Source organism: Gouania willdenowi, chromosome 17 (assembly GCF_900634775.1).
Source record: "Gouania willdenowi chromosome 17, fGouWil2.1, whole genome shotgun sequence".
NCBI classification, from domain to species: domain Eukaryota; kingdom Metazoa; phylum Chordata; class Actinopteri; order Blenniiformes; family Gobiesocidae; genus Gouania; species Gouania willdenowi.
Window position 1 is genome coordinate 10,944,049 of NC_041060.1, and position 20,908 is coordinate 10,964,956.

At 40.5% G+C, this 20,908-nt stretch overlaps 1 protein-coding gene across 1 annotated transcript; it reads left to right on the forward strand.

Annotated features, from left to right (window-relative positions):
- Positions 1–1,258: 1,258 nt before the first annotated feature.
- LOC114479599 (uncharacterized) lies at positions 1,259–19,306 on the forward strand. The gene is made up of 15 exons (XM_028473354.1): positions 1,259–1,362; positions 2,059–2,231; positions 2,344–2,529; positions 2,675–2,856; positions 2,979–3,102; positions 3,247–3,366; positions 3,452–3,544; positions 3,736–3,905; positions 4,001–4,420; positions 4,516–4,956; positions 16,373–16,580; positions 17,631–17,763; positions 17,932–18,380; positions 18,891–19,123; positions 19,222–19,306. The coding sequence occupies exons 1-15, from the start codon at positions 1,350–1,352 to the stop codon at positions 19,304–19,306; spliced, it is 3,030 nt and encodes a 1,009-aa protein (XP_028329155.1). The 5' UTR covers positions 1,259–1,349.
- Positions 19,307–20,908: the final 1,602 nt, after the last annotated feature.

The following is a 20,908-nucleotide window of genomic DNA, read 5'->3' on the forward strand; positions in this document are numbered from 1 at the left end:
TCCTTGACAACAAACACTCCAATATTTTATGTAGAATGGAGTGCACAATACGTCGAATGCGATCTACCGGTTGATCGCGGAGGCATTTTGTTGTCAATCGCGCACGTGGGCTGCAAGACCGCATAATGCATCTTCAGACAACCTCCGTGTGTGGAAGCTATTTAAGTTCTTCTAAAAAACAAAGTTAGCTACAAATACTGAAACACTCAGTATGCTACTGACTGGCATATGTGCTTATCATTGTGGGTCTTTGATGAAGTGAGCAGCGGTGTTTGGTGCTTTGCATTTTCAAAATATTTTTCTTCATTGTATTTTAGAAAAATATATTTAGTCAGTTTTTAAGTGTAACCGTGCAGGGGATTTTTGATGCTCTGCAGTTACATTATTTTGTCATTGAAATTGACTGTCAGCCATCCCTCGGGGGCCCGCTTCAGCTCGGGGCCCTAGGCAATTGCCTGTGTTGCCTACCCTGTTGCAACGCCTCTACTCAGTTATGTGTGGTTTCATCTGGATTCTGGATCAAATCTGGATTGGACATAAACACTAAAGTGTGCCAAGTCTGTCACCATTTGGATGAATGCATGTATAATTTAAACAATATTAAATAATACGCGTGGGTAGGACTAGAACAGTTTTAAGAACCCCTCCAAATTTGAAAAGTATCCCCCACCAAATTAATACTCAAGTAAAGTACAGATACACAAAAATGCTACTTTAAGTACAGTACTTAAGTACATTTACTTCATTTATCTTTTTTTTTTTTTTAACTTTGTCTGCACATGCTGTAGAAAGTCAACACTACAATATTTTTAAGACAGCAATGCATATTTTGTTATTGCAATTAAAAAATGTATTTATTTCATTGCATAATTGTGACCATCACAATTATGCAAGGTCAGCAGCAACAACGGGAGCTAAGCAGCTCCAGGCACCAACCCCCCCCCCACACACACACCCCCACGACCGAGCAGAAGCCTCAGAGACCCCAGGCCGAGAGGCAGACATCACCCCCACATACACACCTGAGAAAGCCCCAAATAGCCGAGGACCCAGTGTACCCCTGGAGTACCGGCCTAGCCCCCCAAATGCCCACCGCCCCACCACAGCCGATTGCGCAACCCTGATGTATTTGTGCTTTATGCGGTGGCCCAGTCATTTACAGAGGAGCCAGGCCCTGCACCTGACAGCCATCACCATGATGACATCATCAAGAAATATCAAAGGTAGCAAGATGAAAGACAAATAGAACAAAACATAACCACAACTTTAGAAGCTTGTCTCAGTGCTAGTGGTTGGGTTGTAAAAACTTTCTCTCTTTAAGCTTTTGAAAGCTTAGATTCTGATGAAAAATGGCTGATGAAGGTAAGTCAGGGTAGTAAACATTTTTAAATCCAAGTTAAAGGCATTTCTTTTTCTCTACTGCCTATGACTGAGGGAGATTTTTATTTATTTTAAAACTTGAATGTTTTCTGATGTACTTTTTAATCATGTAAAGCTCATTGAATGGCCTTATGTATGAAATGTGCTATACATATACATTTGCCTTGCCTTAATATTACACAGATATTTAGTAATTAGTTAATACTTTTAATAGTAATACTATTAATTGTAATAGTGTAAATATAAATATTACAATCTAATTACTTACAATTATAACAAGCCAAAAAAGTGTGTGCATCCCTGATGATACTGTTTAGAACAGTTTGAGAGTCTTTCTGAGAGCCAAATGTAATAAGTAAAATAAGTGCTTGACTTCAGTGTTCACAGAATGGATGTGATATTTCTAGAGGAGCTCCTGAAAACTGAATTTTTTATTCCGACTTTATTAATACCTATTTATTGTAAAAAGTAACATGATGCATACTGTGAACTGTACCAACAGAAAATTGGGATTTTAATGCAGAGACAGAACTTCACTGATTTTCATTCTAATTCTGTTTTTGAAATGGATTTGCAGACTTCAAACTTCAAAATGACAGGAGACAAGGTTTCCTTGTTCATATTAGTCTTAGCATTGATACATTGAATACTAGCTTGTTCTCTGTGTATCCACTTTAGTTATCTCTCAACTAAGGGTAGGAAGTGTTCTGCGGAGCAGCACAACTGAATACACCATCCTTGAGTTCATTGGAGAAGGTTCCTTTGGAAAAGTGGCCAAGTGCCAGGTTGGTATCACCAGCAAATTAGTGGCGGTGAAAATCCTCAAGAATAGAGACGACATAGAATATGAGGTGAGTGGTTGGATTTCTCCTAGTTTTGGTGCCTCCAGCAGGACTTCAACTATGGATTTTTTAGGGAATATTGATATAAAGATGATCTAATTGTCCTCTTTTTTCCCTCCAGCGGCAAATGTTGACTTATATCAACTTTCTGAATTCAGACAATGTCATCAAATTCTACGAGCATTTTTATCACCTCTTCTGCACCTGCCTCGTCTTCGAGTTGCTTGAAATGGACTTATTTACATTTTTAATAAGGAAACAAAAAAAACCAATGTTTGTATATGAAATCCGTCCCATCGCAAAGCAGGTATGATCCTTTTAATTGTTTGACTATAATCTTAAGATAATGCTTGATAATCGATTAAGAAAGCCTCAAGTTAAAACCTGATCTTAAACAGCTACATAAGAAGAACTTCATTCTCATCCTGTCTTTTCCCATCTTGTCCCTGCAGATGTTGGTAGCATTACAGGGACTCGTGAGTCTAGAAGTGATGCATGCAGACATCAAGCCTGACAATATTATGCTGGCCAACATTAAGGAGTGTGCATACCGAGTCAAGCTCATTGACTTTGGTTTGGCTATTCGATCCTCTGGTGCCAGACAGGGATTGATACTCCAGCCCATCGGCTACAGGTATGAGGGTGTCACCCTGAATGACTTCTGTGTTTTTGTAACAAACATGTGTCATTAAAACGTTAGCACTTAGTGCTAAGCACCAGATTTCTAAAGCATATGTCATTAATTTTGCTTCACAGGGCCCCAGAGATTTGTCTTGGCCTTCTATACACAGAGTCCATTGACATGTGGGGACTGGGCTGTACGCTGGCCTTTCTGTATCTGACACAGAACCTCTTCATTGTCAACTGTGAATATCTCATGGTAGGTCATCTTTTTTATTCACCATCCCTCCATCCATTTAATGACTCACATGCTCTTTTTCAGGGTTGTGGCTGTTTTATATGCATGTATATAAATTCTTGAAGAACTGCCCCTAATGTGTGTAATTGTGTGTTCTATCTGCAGATGAAATCCATGGTGGAGATTCTCGGTATGCCGTCGGACAACGAGCTCGCATTTGGCATGCATTCCAAGAGATTCTTCTGTCAGGAGGAGGATGAGCTTGGCTTAAGATGGAGGCTCCTGGTAAAACTGTTTTTATTGTTGGTGAACCTTGACTGTTGTCTTAAACTTATCCTAAACCCTTATCATTGCCATTATGTTTCCTCAGACACCAGAAGAATACTCGGGTATTAACAAAATAAAAGCGAAGGAATGGCCCACAGGGAAACCTCATTATACCTCATTGGATGAACTGTTCTGTGTAAGTGTTCTCGACAATATTTGAGTTCAAATACTTAGCAGCAGTCTCTTCGTTAAAATGTAACCTACTTTAGACATGCGTTTATAAGCTTAAATTACTCACCTTTTTTTTGTTAACATACATATAATAATATGTTATGAGTGAGAGAGGTTTGAACTTGTGCAAAGACCTACCTCTTTTTTTTAATCCAGGCCATTAAAAAAGAGGATGCTGAGGAAATTAAGGACATTAGGATGTTCATCGACTTCCTCAAAAAAATGTTACATCTGGATGGGTGGATGCGAATCACTCCTGAGGTGGCTCTTCAGCATCCTTTCATCACCATGTCCCACCTGAGCCAGGATCCAGACAGCAGTGACTAGTGAGTAAATGCACTGAGGCAATCACACACATGGAGTTCAACTTGTTGTTCTATTGACTTTTGTACTGATCTTTTTGTCTTTATTTTTCTTCTAGTCTAACCAAGGCACAGGAATTCATGTCAAAGAGTGAACTTCCTTTGAAGGATGTCGTTGGTCAAGAGGATCCTGACGAGGAACGTATGGCCCAGCTGTGTCCTGCAGCTGGCCAGTGTGAACCAACTGAAACAGATGGTTCAAAACATATATTTGTTGGTGTTCAGTCTCTTGATTCAAACAGCCAATGGGAAGATGTTGAGACACTTGAAGATGAAGATGAATTTGAGAAGGTCCCGTTTACTCCTTCATCTGGCCAAAGTGAACACATTGAGAGAAATGTCTCCGAAGAACTCCATCTTCATTCAACTGAGGATGATTCTGAAATCCAGTTTTTTCCAGAACAATTTTTTAATAGTCGTGATGAAACTCTGGATTTGGTTTCCTCAGTGAATGGACCTGCGGTGGACAGCAGTGACTAGTGAGTAAATGCACTGAGGCAATCACACACATGGAGTTCAACTTGTTGTTCTATTGACTTTTGTACTGATCTTTTTGTCTTCATTTTTCTTCTAGTCTAACCAAGGCACATGAATTCATGTCAAAGAGTGAACTTCCTTTGAAGGATGTCGTTGGTCAAGAGGACATTGACGAGGAACGTATGGCCCAGCTGTGTCCTGCAGCTGGCCAGTGTGAACCAACTGAAACAGATGGTTCAAAACATATATTTGTTGGTGTTCAGTCTCTTGATTCAAACAGCCAATGGGAAGATGTTGAGACACTTGAAGATGAAGATGAATTTGAGAAGGTCCCGTTTACTCCTTCATCTGGCCAAAGTGAACACATTGAGAGAAATGTCTCCAAAGAACTCCATCTTCATTCAACTGAGGATGATTCTGAAATCCAGTTCCTTCCAGAACAATTTTTTAGTAGTCGTGATGAAACTCTGGATTTGGTTTCCTCAGTAAATGGACCTGTGGTGGAAGACGTCCCCAGACCCACCCCCACCCCCAAGAGGTTTAGAAAAGTTCGGAAATTCTTCTCCAGTGTACGAAAAGCAATTTTAAGCTGCTTCTGTTGCTGTGTGGTGGAGCAATAAAATGTTTTGAAGCTTTTCTGCAGAAGTCCCTGACATTGTAGTGTGCTAAAAGTTCTGCCGAGTTGCTGAATGTCTTGAATTATATAAGAAAAGAAGCTGCGTTAAAGCTGCACTACCTGATTCTTGAACCATGACAGAGAAAGTGACCCTAAAAACACACAAATCGACAACATAAATGTAGTAAATGACAGAATAAAACACAACTTACACCAAGAACACAAAATAATAACAAAAACACACATAATGACTCCAAAAAAACACAAAATAACAACAAAGTGACAAAACAACTTTTATTCCTTTCTTTTTGCTCTCTTTTTTCCTGTTTCTTTTTCACTTTCTTCCCTCTTTTCTCCTGTTTTTTATTTACCTTATCAGAAAAACCTGGTGTGTAGTAAATCATGTGGCTTTTTTTTCTGACCCTCCTTTGCAATACAAGTACCCTCAATGATAGATAATGTGATATTTTGGTTTATATTTATATTTTTCATTTGTGTTTATACTTCTTTTTCTGACAATTTTCCTCTCTGTCCTTCTGCTGAAGGTCAAGACCCTCCGATCACAATTTTTTTTGTGTATGAAAACATGCATAATTACTAAAAATAAAAATTCTGCAAATTGCATCAGTTGCTTGATTGCTGTTGTGTGAACATTTTAAAGTGTCCAAATTCAATTTGGAAAATCCCAAAATATAGCAAAACAATTAAAAAATACCAAAGAAAGTCTAATTTCATCAACAATTTAGACACTTTACATTCCTCTGCATTGTTACTACACAGCTGCTCAGATACGTACAACGTAAATTGTGCTTTTGTTCATAAACAACTAATTTTTTGTTCACACTATTTAAATACATCATTACACATGATGGATGGATTTTAAATTACTGACAAATCTAAATGCATGTTCACGGAAGAGGAGAAATATAGGGGGCTGATTGTAAAGTAGTGCAAGCTGAAATAAACAGCAACTTTTTGCAACATCTCTAAAAATATGTTAAATCTAAATATGAAATATTAACTCTAAGTGCAAATAATAAGTCTAAATGCTAAATGCAAATGGTAAATCTTAATCTGAATGTTAAATCTGAATCTAAGCGTTAAATCTAAATGTCATGGGTGAAACTAAATATATTTAGATTTAACATAACATTTAGATTTAAGTTTAACATGTATATTTAAATGTAACATTGACACTATATTTTTACGAGCAAAAAACCCCCCACAAATTTCACAAATATTTCTGTAAATCTGATCAAAAGGAATATAAAAAAATTGCTAAAATACGGTCATGCTTGTGGAGGTAAGCTAAAGCTACAGCCACTGGCTCTTTGACTTGCTCAAACTATTTTAATGCTTTGTTGTTGCATTATCACAGTTGATTTATACTTCTGAAAATCCAGATGTGACTAACAGAGCCATTACTGGGATTAGTGCATTCATAGAATAACACATTTCATCCCAAAGTGCCTCTTTGAATTAGAATTAGACAAATGGACAGACAAAAAGATGAAATGTTTGTTCTCTGACCTCCTCTCCCTTACAGACGCTAATGTCTGTGATTTTCACAGGCAGTAGTATTGTGTTCACTGACCCAGAGGCTTGTAAGCAATGCACAACTCATCACAACAGGCAAGCAACTCCATATGAGGAAAAGAAGAAACCATTATGTTATGGGAACCAGTGCAGTACACAATATTTGTTCCTTTACATCTGCTAATCCCTGTGTTTTCCTTTCACTTCTTATCATACAGTCACCAAAACCAACATACTGCACAGTTGGTATGGTTATTGTGAAAAGAGAAATAATCATGATCTTTTCATTATTACGATTATTTTATGACCTGAAGATGCAGGGGAATAATAAAATAAAATATATACATTTAAAACATCCAGTTGTACAGAAGCGTAGAGCTGCCACAGGGGAAAATATATTTTGGATCACTATGCTGTACAAATAAGATATGATATTTTATGAACAATATAACTATATTGTACAATATGATTATATTGTTTGTGCAGTATAAAATCATGTTTCATACAATATAATTATATTGTTCATACAATATAATATCAGTGTTCATATATTATAATCAATGACGTGCCGTGACCACTAGGGTTGGGTAGGCACGTTGCAAATTGAGACCACCAATGACAATTTCATATGTTTCTGCTGGCAAGTGTTAATTCAATTCAAACTTTATTTGTATAAAGAAATTTCCAACAAAGTCATCTCAATGCGCTTATCAAAATATAAAATTCATAATAACAAAGAAAAAACCCAACAAGATCCACATGAACAAGCATTTAGCCATCTAACAAAATCAACATCGTAAAACACCATAAAAGAAACATAAACAATTATTCAATATAACCTCCATACTCTCCAACAAGATATATCTCATGACACGACAGCACATCTGTTGTTTGTGTTGGAAACACAGAAACATGGAGAAAATGACAACAACAACAACTCGGAACAGCCTCAGTGAGGAGCATCCACAAAGCCAATTCTTAATTTTGTACCATTCACTGTAAAAAGTATGAAACATTTTCTGACCTTACCTTTGCTGAAGGTTTGGTAGCTCAGATGTTGGTCTCCCATTTTTTCAAAGCTGTTGTTTTTCCTCAAAAAAAAGCTCTAACTCTAAATTTTTGTCATCCTGGGGACATGACTGCGCATGCGCAAACACGTAAAAACACGCAATGGGAACAGAGGCAGAGCAGCAACGTGCCTTTGGGAGGGGCGTGGCCTCCCTCTACCTTACAGCGGAGTGAGATTGTGCAGCTGTTCCAGGAAATAGCGCTGTTTAGTAATTTGGGCTATGAAACACACAAAATGCGGACACTTTCAAACTTATAGGTACTGTAGGCTATTGGAAATGAAAAAATAAATAACTTATAATTATATTATAATTAAAACAAATAATCAAAATATCAATTCACCCTTGGGTAGGCACTGCCTACCTTGCCTACCCTGACGGCACGTCACTGATTATAATGTTTGCACAATATGATATAATCATTGCTCAATATAAAATCATGTTTGTACAATATAGAGATCCAAAAGATATTTTTCCATGTGGCAGCTCTACACTTCGGTACAGATGACGTATAAGGAAATATATCGAAATATTTTAAGTGTTTATTGGGCTTAATATTAATTCACAGGGGGAAAGTCATATGAACTAAATGTTTATGATAATAACATAATTTTATTGATTTGTTTGTCTCAACTTATGTGGCCAAATATAAACATGTTTCTATCATTTAGGTCCTTTTCTCAATAACATTTAACGAGGTGCAATCGTGACATCTCTACTGGGCATTGATGACGTTTGAGTTTATATCTCATTCATAACTTTGTCTCTATGATTTAAAGTTAATACCACCTTTTGGATTCTGTTCTGACTTCTTGTGTGATTGACAGGCTGATCAAAAGCTGTGAAAACTCTGTAAATGAGGAACACAAAACCGTAATGTATATTTTCGGCAAAGATTGAAAGAGACTTTTTAAATACATGATTATGCATGATGGATGAAATTTAAATAACTGCCAAATCTAAATGCATGGGCACAGATGAAGAGAAATATGGGGCGCCGATTGTAAAGTTGCGAATGCTGAAATAAGCCGTAAACGTTTAGGAACAAACCATGTTTAAAAAAAGTAGGTGAATTTTTTTATGTTAATTTTTACTAGATTTACAGCGTTATTGCTTTTTTTTTTTTTTTTTCTGGAAAAATATAATGTTAATGTTAAATGTAAATATCAAATATTAACTCTAAATATAAAAGTTAAATCTAAATGCTAAATGTTAATGTTAAATCTCTCACAGTTGAGGTATACCTATGATGAAAATTACAGGCCTTTCTCATCTTTTTAAGTGGCAGTACTTGCACAAATGGTGGCTGAGTAAATACACTGTACGTGTAGGTAAAGCACACCATCGTAGGTAAATGTGTATTGTATTCTCATTAAGAAGGTATAGTCCTTCTGTTTAACAATCTTATTTGTTTTTTCTTTGCATTTCCAGAAAGGCCTTGATGCTTTCTATGGTATTGATGCTGTTACAACCCCAAATTTTTCTCCTGACGTCAGACACGAGCCATGAAACTCTTCATTTCTTGGGCTGCTATTTGTTTTCCTTCTGCACAGCGGGTGCACGCTGAAGCACTCGATATCACCGCCTTGTATAAACTCATTACCAGCCCACCACCACTGTTGTCACAGTGAATCAACGGCTTGCTGCTGACCCATCTGCTGGTGCTGAATGCATGTGACACACACGTTCCTTTGCATGTCTATTGCACATACAGATGAATAAACAAATGCACAGAAGAATAACAAGCTTCACACCATCTGACACACACACACACCGAGATAGGAAAAATCTCAGATAACATGTACCACACCTTGTTGTGCACTATTTTCCTTTTATTTTTCATTTTCAAAAGAATTCCTTGATAAACTATTCAAAACAATGCAATTTAACTAAAAATAAATCTTGAATGAAATAAATAAAGGAATAATACAAATGAAAATGAAGATAAAGATGAAAGATAAATTCTGGTTCTATAATAAACAATGCAAAACTACATCATAGTTCTGTCAGGGCAAAATTGTTAGTTATGTTTATTAACATATTTACTCTTAGACTTTATTCTTTTTAAGGCTTTAAGTTGAGACTTTTCATTTCTACTGTCTCATGTTTTCTGCTCTCTTCTCGAGGTCAGCTTCCCAAAACACATCTTATCCCTCAGACACAGAGGCATGACACACTCACATGCCAACACACACTCACATAGTCACACATACACACCCAATACACATCCATTCATACACACAAACACCATACACGCACACACCTCCAACACTCACGACAATCAGGAGATACCAGAGAACTGGTTGTTTTGACCTAAAGAAGAAACTGTCTCTTTTCACCCTCTTCTTTCACCTCCACCCTGTCCTCTTTATCTCCTGGGGGGAACATACGTGATGAGTTAGAACTGTGTCACTCTGTCATCGGACGTCCGCCCGGGGCGGTCACTAATTTTATCCATCTTTATACTCTTTTTTATTTAGTTTTATAATAAACCTTTTTTATAAAATCATCAATGCCTCGCCTGGACTCCATCATTCAACCAGAGCAATAAATCATGTCTCCAAATGAGGTCAACCGCAAAATTGCCGTAACAGTTCTTTTTCTTTTAAAAGTGCAACTGAAAATGTATTTTGTGCCTTAACAATTGGACTTTAAAAAAAAAAAACGTGATTGCACTGATTTACGTCATATTTGTTTGGACCAGCAGAGGGCGCTGGTAACACAGTGGTCGGTTGGCATGCAGATATCTTGCAGTGAGGAAGAGAAGCTATGCTAGCAGACAGAGTTAATAGAAAAACGTGACTTTTACAGATATTCAAGTAATATTACAGATATTCTTTAGGTGCTAAAGGGGTAATGAATCATTTATTAACATATTTAAGAGTAGAAGGCGGCCAGAAAGAAAGTATTAGCAGACCCCGCCCGCCGCCTACCCTCTGCTGGTTAAAAAAAGTACTGCGATTCAATTTTCAGAAAATTGATATCAACCGTGATACCTATGAATCGATTTTTAACTGCCTTACGATTAATCGTTACATCCCTATAAATCACACACTTTCAACTGTTTTCATTCTATGTTCCGTCTCAATCTCTGCTTAGAAGAAGCTTTAATGCTCAGATGTGTTGAAATATGACTGTTCAACAGACACTGGTCCATTTCCAGAAAAGCACACCCTGACCACTGTGTTTGCTCGATCGCTGTTTCAACTGGGTAGTTTTTCGGTGCATTACTACAAACAACCGACTTATGAGTCAACGGAGAATCCACAATTGACCTCCTTCTTGTAAACACTACAGCATGTAAGCTACTACTGCTATTTTGTTACACTCCTAGCATGTACACAGCACTAACTTCCATTCAACACCTGATAAAACTACAATGAGACAAGCAAAAAGCCTGACATCCATGATGAATATTGAGAATAAAAATGACATTTTGTGTTGTGAATTTAAAAATGGGGAACGGCCAGCTTTCAATGTTTTTTTGTTGCCTACAAGTGATGTTACTGCCCTGTTTCATGTCTTGTTCATGTTCCTAATACTTTCTTCAATAAACAACCACAAATAATCAAGAATAAAACAATAGCATGATTGACAGATGGGTGTTAAATATAAAAACGTCTCCCACCAATCACAGCCTTGAAAGTGTTAACGACTCATCAGATCACAAAGATGGAGGAAATGTGAATGAAAGCTTTTTATAAATGTGAGAGGAAAGTCACAGCAGCAGCTGCGTTAGAGGGAGATGTTTGAGTCGTGGAGGAATCAATATGGAGCAGAAGGAATCTATGGAGTGGGTAGAATACTGTGTTACGTCATGCTTTTTGTTTTTATGGAACATTAAAGGTGTTCACCTGAGATAAGGCGGGGAAATGTTTACGGCAGACATAGGCAACTGGCGGCCCAGGAGCCACATATGGCCCCTCGGTCTAATTTTGTGCAACCCCCAAAACAAATCCCCAAAAACTGTATTTCCAGAAGATGGAAAGAATATAAAGCCCAAGGTAATACACAGATTAACTCCCAAAACACACAAATCGATGGCAAAATGCTTAAAGTACACAAAAACACACAAAAGAAATCTCCAAATTCCAAAAATAAACAAAAATATAATTTCCCATTAACACAAAATGGAGAGTATCTCGATAGAAAATAACATGATAAAAAAATAAAGCATGCGTCTCATTGACTTTTTTGATCAAGTGGTCAAAACAGAAGCCTATTTTTTTTCCCCCATATCAATCAATCAATCTTTATTTGTATAGCGCCAAATCATAACCAATGGTATCTCAAGACACTTTACAGTAGAGCAGTCTTAAGGACGGACTCTTCATTTTATGGATACACACATGCATATATACGTATATACACATACATATGTATCCCACACCCAACATGAATTCATCATGGCGGCAAGGAAAACCTTCTGTTAAGCAGCAGGGACCTTGTGTGGATCCCATTCCTATGATGAACAGCCATCCACGTTATGCTGTGTTGGGTGCGTGCAGAGGAGAGGGTGGAGACAGAGCCGCTGAGACTCTGTAACTCCACACTAAGGATCCCACGGACCTGCAAGACAAAAGCCAGAAGGAGTACAGGAGCAAACACACAAGGGAAGAAGCAGACATAGAGGGAGTGTTTGAGAGAGGAATGGGACCCTCTCCGGTCCCTCTCTAGCCTAAATGACCTCTCTCTTAACGCCCTCTCCAACCTCTCTCCAACCGACCAACATCTTAACTATGAGCTATGAGCTGGTTCCTAACTAAAAGCTTTACCAAAGAGGAATGTTTTGAGCCTAACCTTAAAGGCAGAGAGGGTGTCTGCCCAGGAAAGTGTTCCAGAGAAGTGGGGCCTGATAACTGAAAGCTCTTCCTCCTATACTACTTTTAGAGACAAATGGAACAACGACTAGTCCAGCATTTTGAGAGCGTAGTGTTCTGGGGGGATTGTATGGCACTACAAGCTCCTTGAGATAGACTGGTGCCTGTCCATTTAGGGCTTTATAAGTGAGAAGAAGAATCTTGAATTCTATTCTATATTTTATGGGAAGCCAATGCAGAGAGGCTAATACAGGAGTAATGTGATCTCTTCTCCTAGTTTTAGTCAGTACACGTGCTGCAGCATTTTGAACCAGCTGAAGTGTCTTAAGCGACTTGCTCGGGCAGCCTGCTAAAAGAGAATTACAATAATCCAGTCTAGAGGTAACAAAAGCATGGACTAGTTTTTCGGCGTCGCCCTGAGACAGGATAGATCTGATTTTAGCAATGTTACGGAGATGAAAGAAGGCAGTTCTTGAAGTTTGTTTTATGTGAGAGTTGAAGGATAAGTCCTGATCAAATAGAACCCCAAGGTTTCTAACAGTTGTGCTTCGTGCCAGAGTAATGCCATCTAGGGCAGTTAGGCCAGCATAGGTTTCTCTAAGGTGTCGTGGGCCCAATACAATGACCTCAGTCTTGTCTGAGTTGAGAAGAAGAAAATTTTGGTCCATCCAGGCCCTAATGTCCTTTAGACAGATCTCAAGTTTAGATAGCTGATTTGTCTCACCTGGCTTCATTGATACATACAGTTGGGTATCATCAGCATAGCAGTGAAAGTTAACAGAGTATTTTCTCATAACATTACCAAGGGGGATCATATAGATACAGAAGAGGATTGGACCTAGCACAGAGCCCTGAGGAACCCCGTAGCTTACTTTAGACAGAAGACCTATTATTCACGTGTACAAACTGGTACCTATCAGATAGGTAGGACTTAAACCAGTTTAGGGCAGTCCCTGTGATTCCAAGTAATTTCTCTAATCTCTCTAGTAGAATATAGTGATCTATAGTGTCAAAAGCTGCACTAAGATCTAATAAAACCAGCACTGAGAGTCGTCCTTCATCTGAAGCCCAGAGTAGATCATTAGTTACTTTAACTAAAGCAGTGTCTGTGCTGTGTTGAGCTCTAAAACCTGACTGGAAGTCCTCGAACAGGCTGTTGTTTTGAAGAAATTCACAGAGCTGAGCCGCCACAACTTTCTCAAGAATCTTTGAAATAAAAGGAAGATTAGATATAGGCCTGTAGTTTGCTAAAGTGCTGGAATCAAGAGTAGGTTTTTTGAGAAAGGGTTTGATTACAGCTACTTTAAAGGACTGTGGCACGTAGCCTATTGATAGGGATATATTTATTGTCTCCAACAAAGATGGGCAGACTAGGGGAACAACTTCTTTAAACAGCTTAGTTGGGATCGGATCTGAAAGGCAGGTCGATGGTTTGGAGGATGAAATAATAGAGTTAAGTTCCTGAAGTCTTATATGTGTGAAACAGTTTAGGTTAGGCCTATTTACATTTAATGGTACAGCAGGCCCAGGTGAAGGCAGGGAGTGGCTAATTTTATCTCTAATCTTATGAATTTTATCGTTAAAAAATGTCATAAAGTCCTCACAGCTGAGGGCTAGAGGAATCATGGGCTCAATAGAGCTCTGACTTTGTGTTAGCCTGGCTACAGTGCTGAAAAGGTACCTCGGATTATTTTTATTTTCTTCAATTAGTGAGGAATAGTATGTAGATCGACTATGTCGTAAGGCTGTCATGTATTTACTATGGCTTTCTTGCCAGAGTATTCGTGACTCCTCTGTTTTATTGGAGCACCACATTCTCTCTAATTTACGGGTTGTTTGTTTGAGTGTGTGAGTTTCAGAGCTAAACCACGGAGCTTTCCTCTGAAGTTTAATAGTTTTTTCCCTCAATGGGGCAATTGAGTCCAAGGTGGATTTTAGTAGACTAGCAGAGCTATCGACAAGCAGATCCAGTTGAGAGGGGTTATAATTAATATCATAGTTATTTATTGGATGGTGCACTGAGTTTAAGGCAGCAGGAATGGCCTCTTTAAATTTAGCCACAGCACTATTGGACAGATTTCTACTCGTAACTATTTTATTGCACAGTGCGAGATCCTCTAGGATAATGTTAAAAGATATTAAAAAGTGATCTGATAGCAGAGGATTTTCAGGGTAGACTTTTAGCAATGAGTAGCTTCATTAATAGTTTGAAAAAAGCCAACTGAGTCTATTAGGGACATAAAGGCTGAGCTCAGGCTATCACTATCTTTGTCCACATGGATATTAAAATCTCCTACTATCAGTATTTTATCAGAACTGAGGACTAAGTTTGATATAAACTCAGAGAATTCTGATAGAAATTCAGAATAAGGGCCTGGAGGACGGTAAATTATCGCAAATAAGACTGGCTGGCAGGTTTTTGATTCGATATGAGATAAATTTAGAACCAGGCTTTCAAAGGAAGTGTAGTTGGCCTTTGGTTTAGGATAGATTAGGAGAGAGGAATGATAAATAGCTGCTACACCACCTCCACGGCCTATGTCTCGTGGCATATGAGTATTTAAATGACTGGGAGGAGTGGCTTCATTTAAACTAACATATTCATCTTGATACAGCCATGTTTCAGTTAAACAGAATAAATCAAAGTTATTTTCTGAGATAAGGTAATTTACTAGTAGAGATTTGGATCTCAGTGATCTAATATTTAATAGAGCACATCTAATGGTTTTATGTTTTGGTGTTTCTAGATTTGAGATTTTAATTTTTTTCAGATTTTTATAATTGATAGCTCTTTTATTTGATTTTATGTTAAAATCATTGTGAAATATGGGTCGAGGGACAGACACCGTCTCCATAAAATAATATTCACCACCATCACAACAGTTGCCATGGCGATGAACACAGCTATCATAATAGCAATGGGAGGGAAACTGTCCTAAGGCAAGCGCAGAGGGGCGTGGAGGACTCCCCCTCTGTAACATGGTCTCATTCATGAGATGTCATAACAGTGACTGTGCCATGTTTTCTGATAGTAGAGATGCTCCCTCCAAAGTAGGGTGGATTCCATCTCTTCCTATCAGGTTCAGTTTTCCCCAGAAGGATCTCCAATTATCAATGAAGCCCACCTCGTTTTCTGGACACCACCTCGATAGCCAGCGGTTAAATGATGACATGCGGCTATACATGTCATCACTGGTCAGATTTGGTAAGGGACCAGAGAAAATTACGGAGTCCGACATTGTTTTAGCATAAGCACAAACTGATTCAATGTTCACTTTGGTTGCTTCCGACTGACGACGTCGGGAGTCATTAGTGCCGACATGGAGGACTGTCCTATCAAACTTACGATTACTCTTTGCCAGCAACTTTAGATTTGATTCTATGTCGCCCGCTCTGGCCCCTGGGATGCACCTCACGATGCCTGCTGACTTCGCTAGCTTCACGTTTCTCACTATGGAGTCGCCAGTTATCAGAGTTTGTTCCCCGGTGAGTGTGTTGTCCTCACGGAGGGGGGAGAACCTGTTTGAGACGTGAACATGGTGGTGTCCCGAGCGGCTTTTTGACCTTCGACTATGCTTACCACGGACAGTAACCCACTCATTGCTGGCCGGGGGGGAGGCTAAGCTAGAGCTAGTGTCACAGGATGATAATTGGGCATCCAGTATTTTGCACAACTAATTTGCTGGTTTGTGTGTGTGCTTTTATTTTGAAGCGTTTTTACTGTTGTGCATTGCTGCGCTTGTTATTTCCTGTTTTAATCACTTGGACCCTCGCACCTGTGGCAGACTGTTTTAACCTGCTTTGATCCAATGAGCATAAGGGCTGGGGGCGGACAATTGGCTTGGGCTGGACAACGGTCTACGGAACGGAGAGGAGCGGGTAACGGGAAGGCACCGGTTGGTTTTGTGAGAGAAGGAAAAGGAACACGGCAGAAGCAACGGCAGCAGCGCAGCCTCCGAAGCAGCAGCAACAGCGGCAGCAGCGGCAGCGGCAGCAACAGCCCCCGAAGCAGCGGCAGCGGCAGCAACAGCCCCCGAAGCATCGGCAGCAACAGCCCCCGAAGCAACGGCAGCGGCGCAGCCTCCGAAGCAGCGGCGGCGGCAACGGCGGCGGCAGCGAGGCTGTGAAGTGGTGAAGCCAGAGTACGACGCCGATCACAGCAGGCGGGCAGAGTATCTCTGCCCCCGTGTGTAAGTACCGTCTTAGTACTCTTGCGGGATTGACTGCACTTGCTTGTAAACGATTTTGTGAAAGGGGACACCTCACTGCCTCTGGCCTTTTGTCCCAGTGTAGGCTCCGCCATAGAGAAAGTAGAGGAACGGGACTACAATCAAGCTCCGCCAGCCATCCCTCTTCCTCACCCTTTGGGATGAACTTTTAATGTCTTAAACCTTTTTTTTCTGGCATCATCACCCACGGTGTTATTTTAGATTTTTGCAATAAATTAATTATTAGACCTGTTAAACTGTATCTTTAGTTGATTACACTGCTTGCCTTGTTTAAATTATTCTAAGAGTTCCTAGCCTCTCTCAAAATACTAGGTGGCGTTGTCATCGAGAAGCGGCCACAACTTACATTTTGGCTGTTGTCGACAGGACACAAGCACGAGCAGTGTAACAACCATAGATTTTTTTTTAATTTTTTTTAATTTTAAGTTGTTATACTTGTGTAAAATGATGATGATGCCAATATATCCCGGTGCACCTTGGTTGCCAAAGTTCCATGGGCCAAACAGTGATATTAAGTATGGGGACTGGAAAGAACAAATGTCTGGCATTTTAAATGCACAGGACCTGACTGAACTTAGAAAACTGAACTGTTATCGGGTGCTTTGGCTGGAGAGGCCAAGTTGCAGATTAATGTGCTAGATGCTAGAGAGAGGCTCACAAGTTACACTAATTCAACAAAAAGTCATGGAACAATATTTCTCTCAAGTCGAAAAAGGTACATCCCCACTGGTGTTAACTCTTAAAGCTGCAAATGGCCTTAGCATACCATACTCTGGTTATGCAATAATGGATTTTGAGGTTGAAGGTGTAAAAAAATCCCAGAGACAGCTGTCGTTATTGTGAAAGACAATTGCTCTACGCACCCACTGCTCTTTGGAATGAATGTGATCGGTGCGTGTTGGGATGCTGTTTTTAAACATGAGAAGCCAGCTCTCTCCCCCCAGAAATGGAAATCCCAGCAGGCGTGGCGGGAAGCTTTTGCTGTGTGCCGGAGGACCATCGCAACACCACCGGGAGACGGGTTTTTGGGCTACGTTCGACCCGCAGACCATCGGTCGGTTCAGGTACCACCCAAAAGTGAGATGATTATGTGGGGCCGCGCATCCATGGGACCTTGGGGGTCTGACTATTCTGCAGTTCTAGAGGCTATGCCTGAAGCGGACGCATGGGGAATAGCCAGAACCCTATCTGTTGTGCGCGGAGGGAGGGTCCCTGTTCGTATCTGTAACCCCCATTTGTACCCAGTTTCTTTTGGACGCTATCAGAAGCTGGGCCGGTTATACCAAGTGGAGGAGGCTGATGTCCAGGGAACCCGTGACCTGAGCCTGACCATGGGCCCGGATGGTGTTGTGGAGGTTGGTGTAGTGGATACCCTGGGCTCCAGCAAAGAGGAACACACGGAGGAGGGGGTGAGCAAGCTCATTGACTGTCCGCATTTGACCGATCAACAACAGCTGGAGCTCAAGACCCTGCTTCAGAAGTGGGAGAAGGTGTTTGCTGTAGATGATGAGGATTTCGGGAGGACGGACTTGGTTCAACATCGTATTCACACGGGCGATGCCCCTCCCATCAAAGAAAGGTACCGACTTTTACCACCTGTAATGTACAAAGAGATCAAGACCTTGCTTGCAGATATGCTGGAGAAAGGTGGGATACGTGAGAGCTGTAGTCCCTGGGCCGCGCCGATAGTCCTAGTCAGAAAAAAGATGGTACCTGGAGGTTTTGTATCGATTATAGGAGAATTAACTCCGTTACCCACAAGGCCAAGGCCCATATTACTGGTTTTTGTTTGATCCTCCTGTAAACCCGCCGGGACTGCCACCGAGCCCACGACGCTCAACTAGGTCGAACATTGGGCAGCCACCAGCTCGTTTTAGTCCAGGGACTAAGGTGACAGGGACTGCCACCCTTAAAGTAGGGGGGGATGTCACAGGATGATAATTGGGCATCCAGTATTTTGCACAACTAATTTGCTTGTTTGTGTGTGCTTTTATTTTGAAGTGTTTTTACTGTTGTGCATTGCTGCGCTTGTTATTTCCTGTTTTAATCACTTGGACCCTCGCACCTGTGGCAGACTGTTTTAACCTGCTTTGATCCAATGAGCATAAGGGCTGGGGGCGGACAATTGGCTTGGGCTGAACAGCGGTCTACGGAACTGAGAGGAGCGGGTAACGGGAAGGCACCGGTTGGTTTTGTGAGAGAAGGAAAAGGAACACGGCAGAAGCAACGGCAGCAGCGCAGCCTCCGAAGCAGCAGCAAAAGCGGCAGCAGCGGCAGCAACAGCCCCCGAAGCAGCGGCAGCAACAGCCCCCGAAGCAACGGCAGCGCCGCAGCCTCCGAAGCAGCAGCAGCGGCAGCGGCAGCGAGGCTGTGAAGTGGTGAAGCCAGAGTACGACGCCGATCACAGCAGGCGGGCAGAGTATCTCTGCCCCCGTGTGTAAGTACCGTCTTAGTACTCTTGCGGGATTGACTGCACTGGCTTGTAAACGATTTTGTGAAAGGGGACACCTCACTGCCTCTGGCCTTTTGTCCCAGTGTAGGCTCCGCCATAGAGAAAGTAGAGGAACGGGACTACAATCGAGCTCCGCCAGCCATCCCTCTTCCTCACCCTTTGGGATGAACTTTTAATGTCTTAAACCTTTTTTTTGCTGGCATCATCACCCACGGTGTTATTTTAGATTTTTGCAATAAATTAATTATTAGACCTGTTAAACTGTATCTTTGGTTGATTACACTGCTTGCCTTGTTTAAATTATTCTAAGAGTTCCTAGCCTCTCTTAAAATACTAGATGGCGTTGTCATCGAGAAGCGGCCACAACTTACACTAGCACGGTCCGCACCGGCTAGGTCCTGCTTGCTAGCTTCGGTTTTGGTATCAGGGGTGCGGAACCGCTTCTCCAGATTGTTGATCCTCGCCTCCATATCTAACAGTACGCTACACTTTATGCAACTACCATTGTCCCTAAAGGAGGACGAGGAGTAACTAAACATCTGACACACCGGGCAGGAGAGCGGAGGGGAGGAGAGAGAAGCCATAGGTGCTAAATTTAAGCTAAGCTAAGCTAAGGACAAAAGGAAGTTTAAAGGAGATTACACTGCCTATAAGAGGCGAGATTGCTTTTTACTTAACCTTCGTACGTTTAACTCTACGGTAAAAAATTAAAACAAGTGTTTTCAAGGCTAAAATATCAATGACAACAAGTTTGATTAGAGTTAGCAGAATACACTAGTAGAGCGCTGCAAGCAGCGGTAGAGCGTAAACAGGAAATGATCAGCACGTCCAAAATGACTCCAAAAATCCTCTCCTCTTAAACTGTCTTCACTCTGTAAAGGGCGCTAACGCGCCAAAGTCTGTTTTTTGTACATAGAGCTAGTTTTAAGTTTAACAATTGAGTCACATTTGACGCAAATCCGACTATGTGCAAATGGAAACATTTTAAAAAAAAAAAAAAAGGAAAAAAAGGCCAAGATTCACGGCTCCGCCCTGCAAACACTGTAAAAGTGGGACACCAAAATCCATGGCTAGCTTTTGGTGTCCCACTTCTCAAGATGATCTCTGGCAACTTTGAGCCCTGTCGGCGAAACACCCTCAGAGAAATGCGTTAAAATACAATGTGAGCTAAAATAGCAATTTTGCAATTTTCAATTCAAGATTCTGGACTTCCTGTGCATTTTTTGGCGTGGCCTTAATAAATCTCAATCTTTCATCATTGGTGAAATTTCAAGAATTCATATCTTTGTTCGTAACTGATCGATCTTTATGAAATCTGACTCAGTTACAGGGATGTTTCTAGACCCCCTGGGGGCCCTAGGCAAGAAGGACTATGGGGCCTCCCGGCCCCAGAATGATGATGAATGAAGTCCAGGATGACGGATCAGTAAAGAAAGACTTTATTAAATAATTGACATATAAAATAAATAACATAGCTAGCTAAACTAAATGCAAACGTTACACACAATATATACAGTGAATGCCAGAAAAACAAACACAACTGAAATGTGTAAAACACAAGATCCTCTGATATTATTTGCTTTGCTATTATTTGAGTACCTTCTGTTCTGGTGACGTGGTGTCATGGGGTGGTGAGGAGGTGATGATTGAATGCTGTGCTGCCATGTTGCTGCTGTATGAAGTTGCTCTTCTTCTTCAAGACTCCACTCATGATCTGAGGTTGATATTGCTAGAAAGAAAATAGTACAAGAAGCAATTGTTTGAAACAAA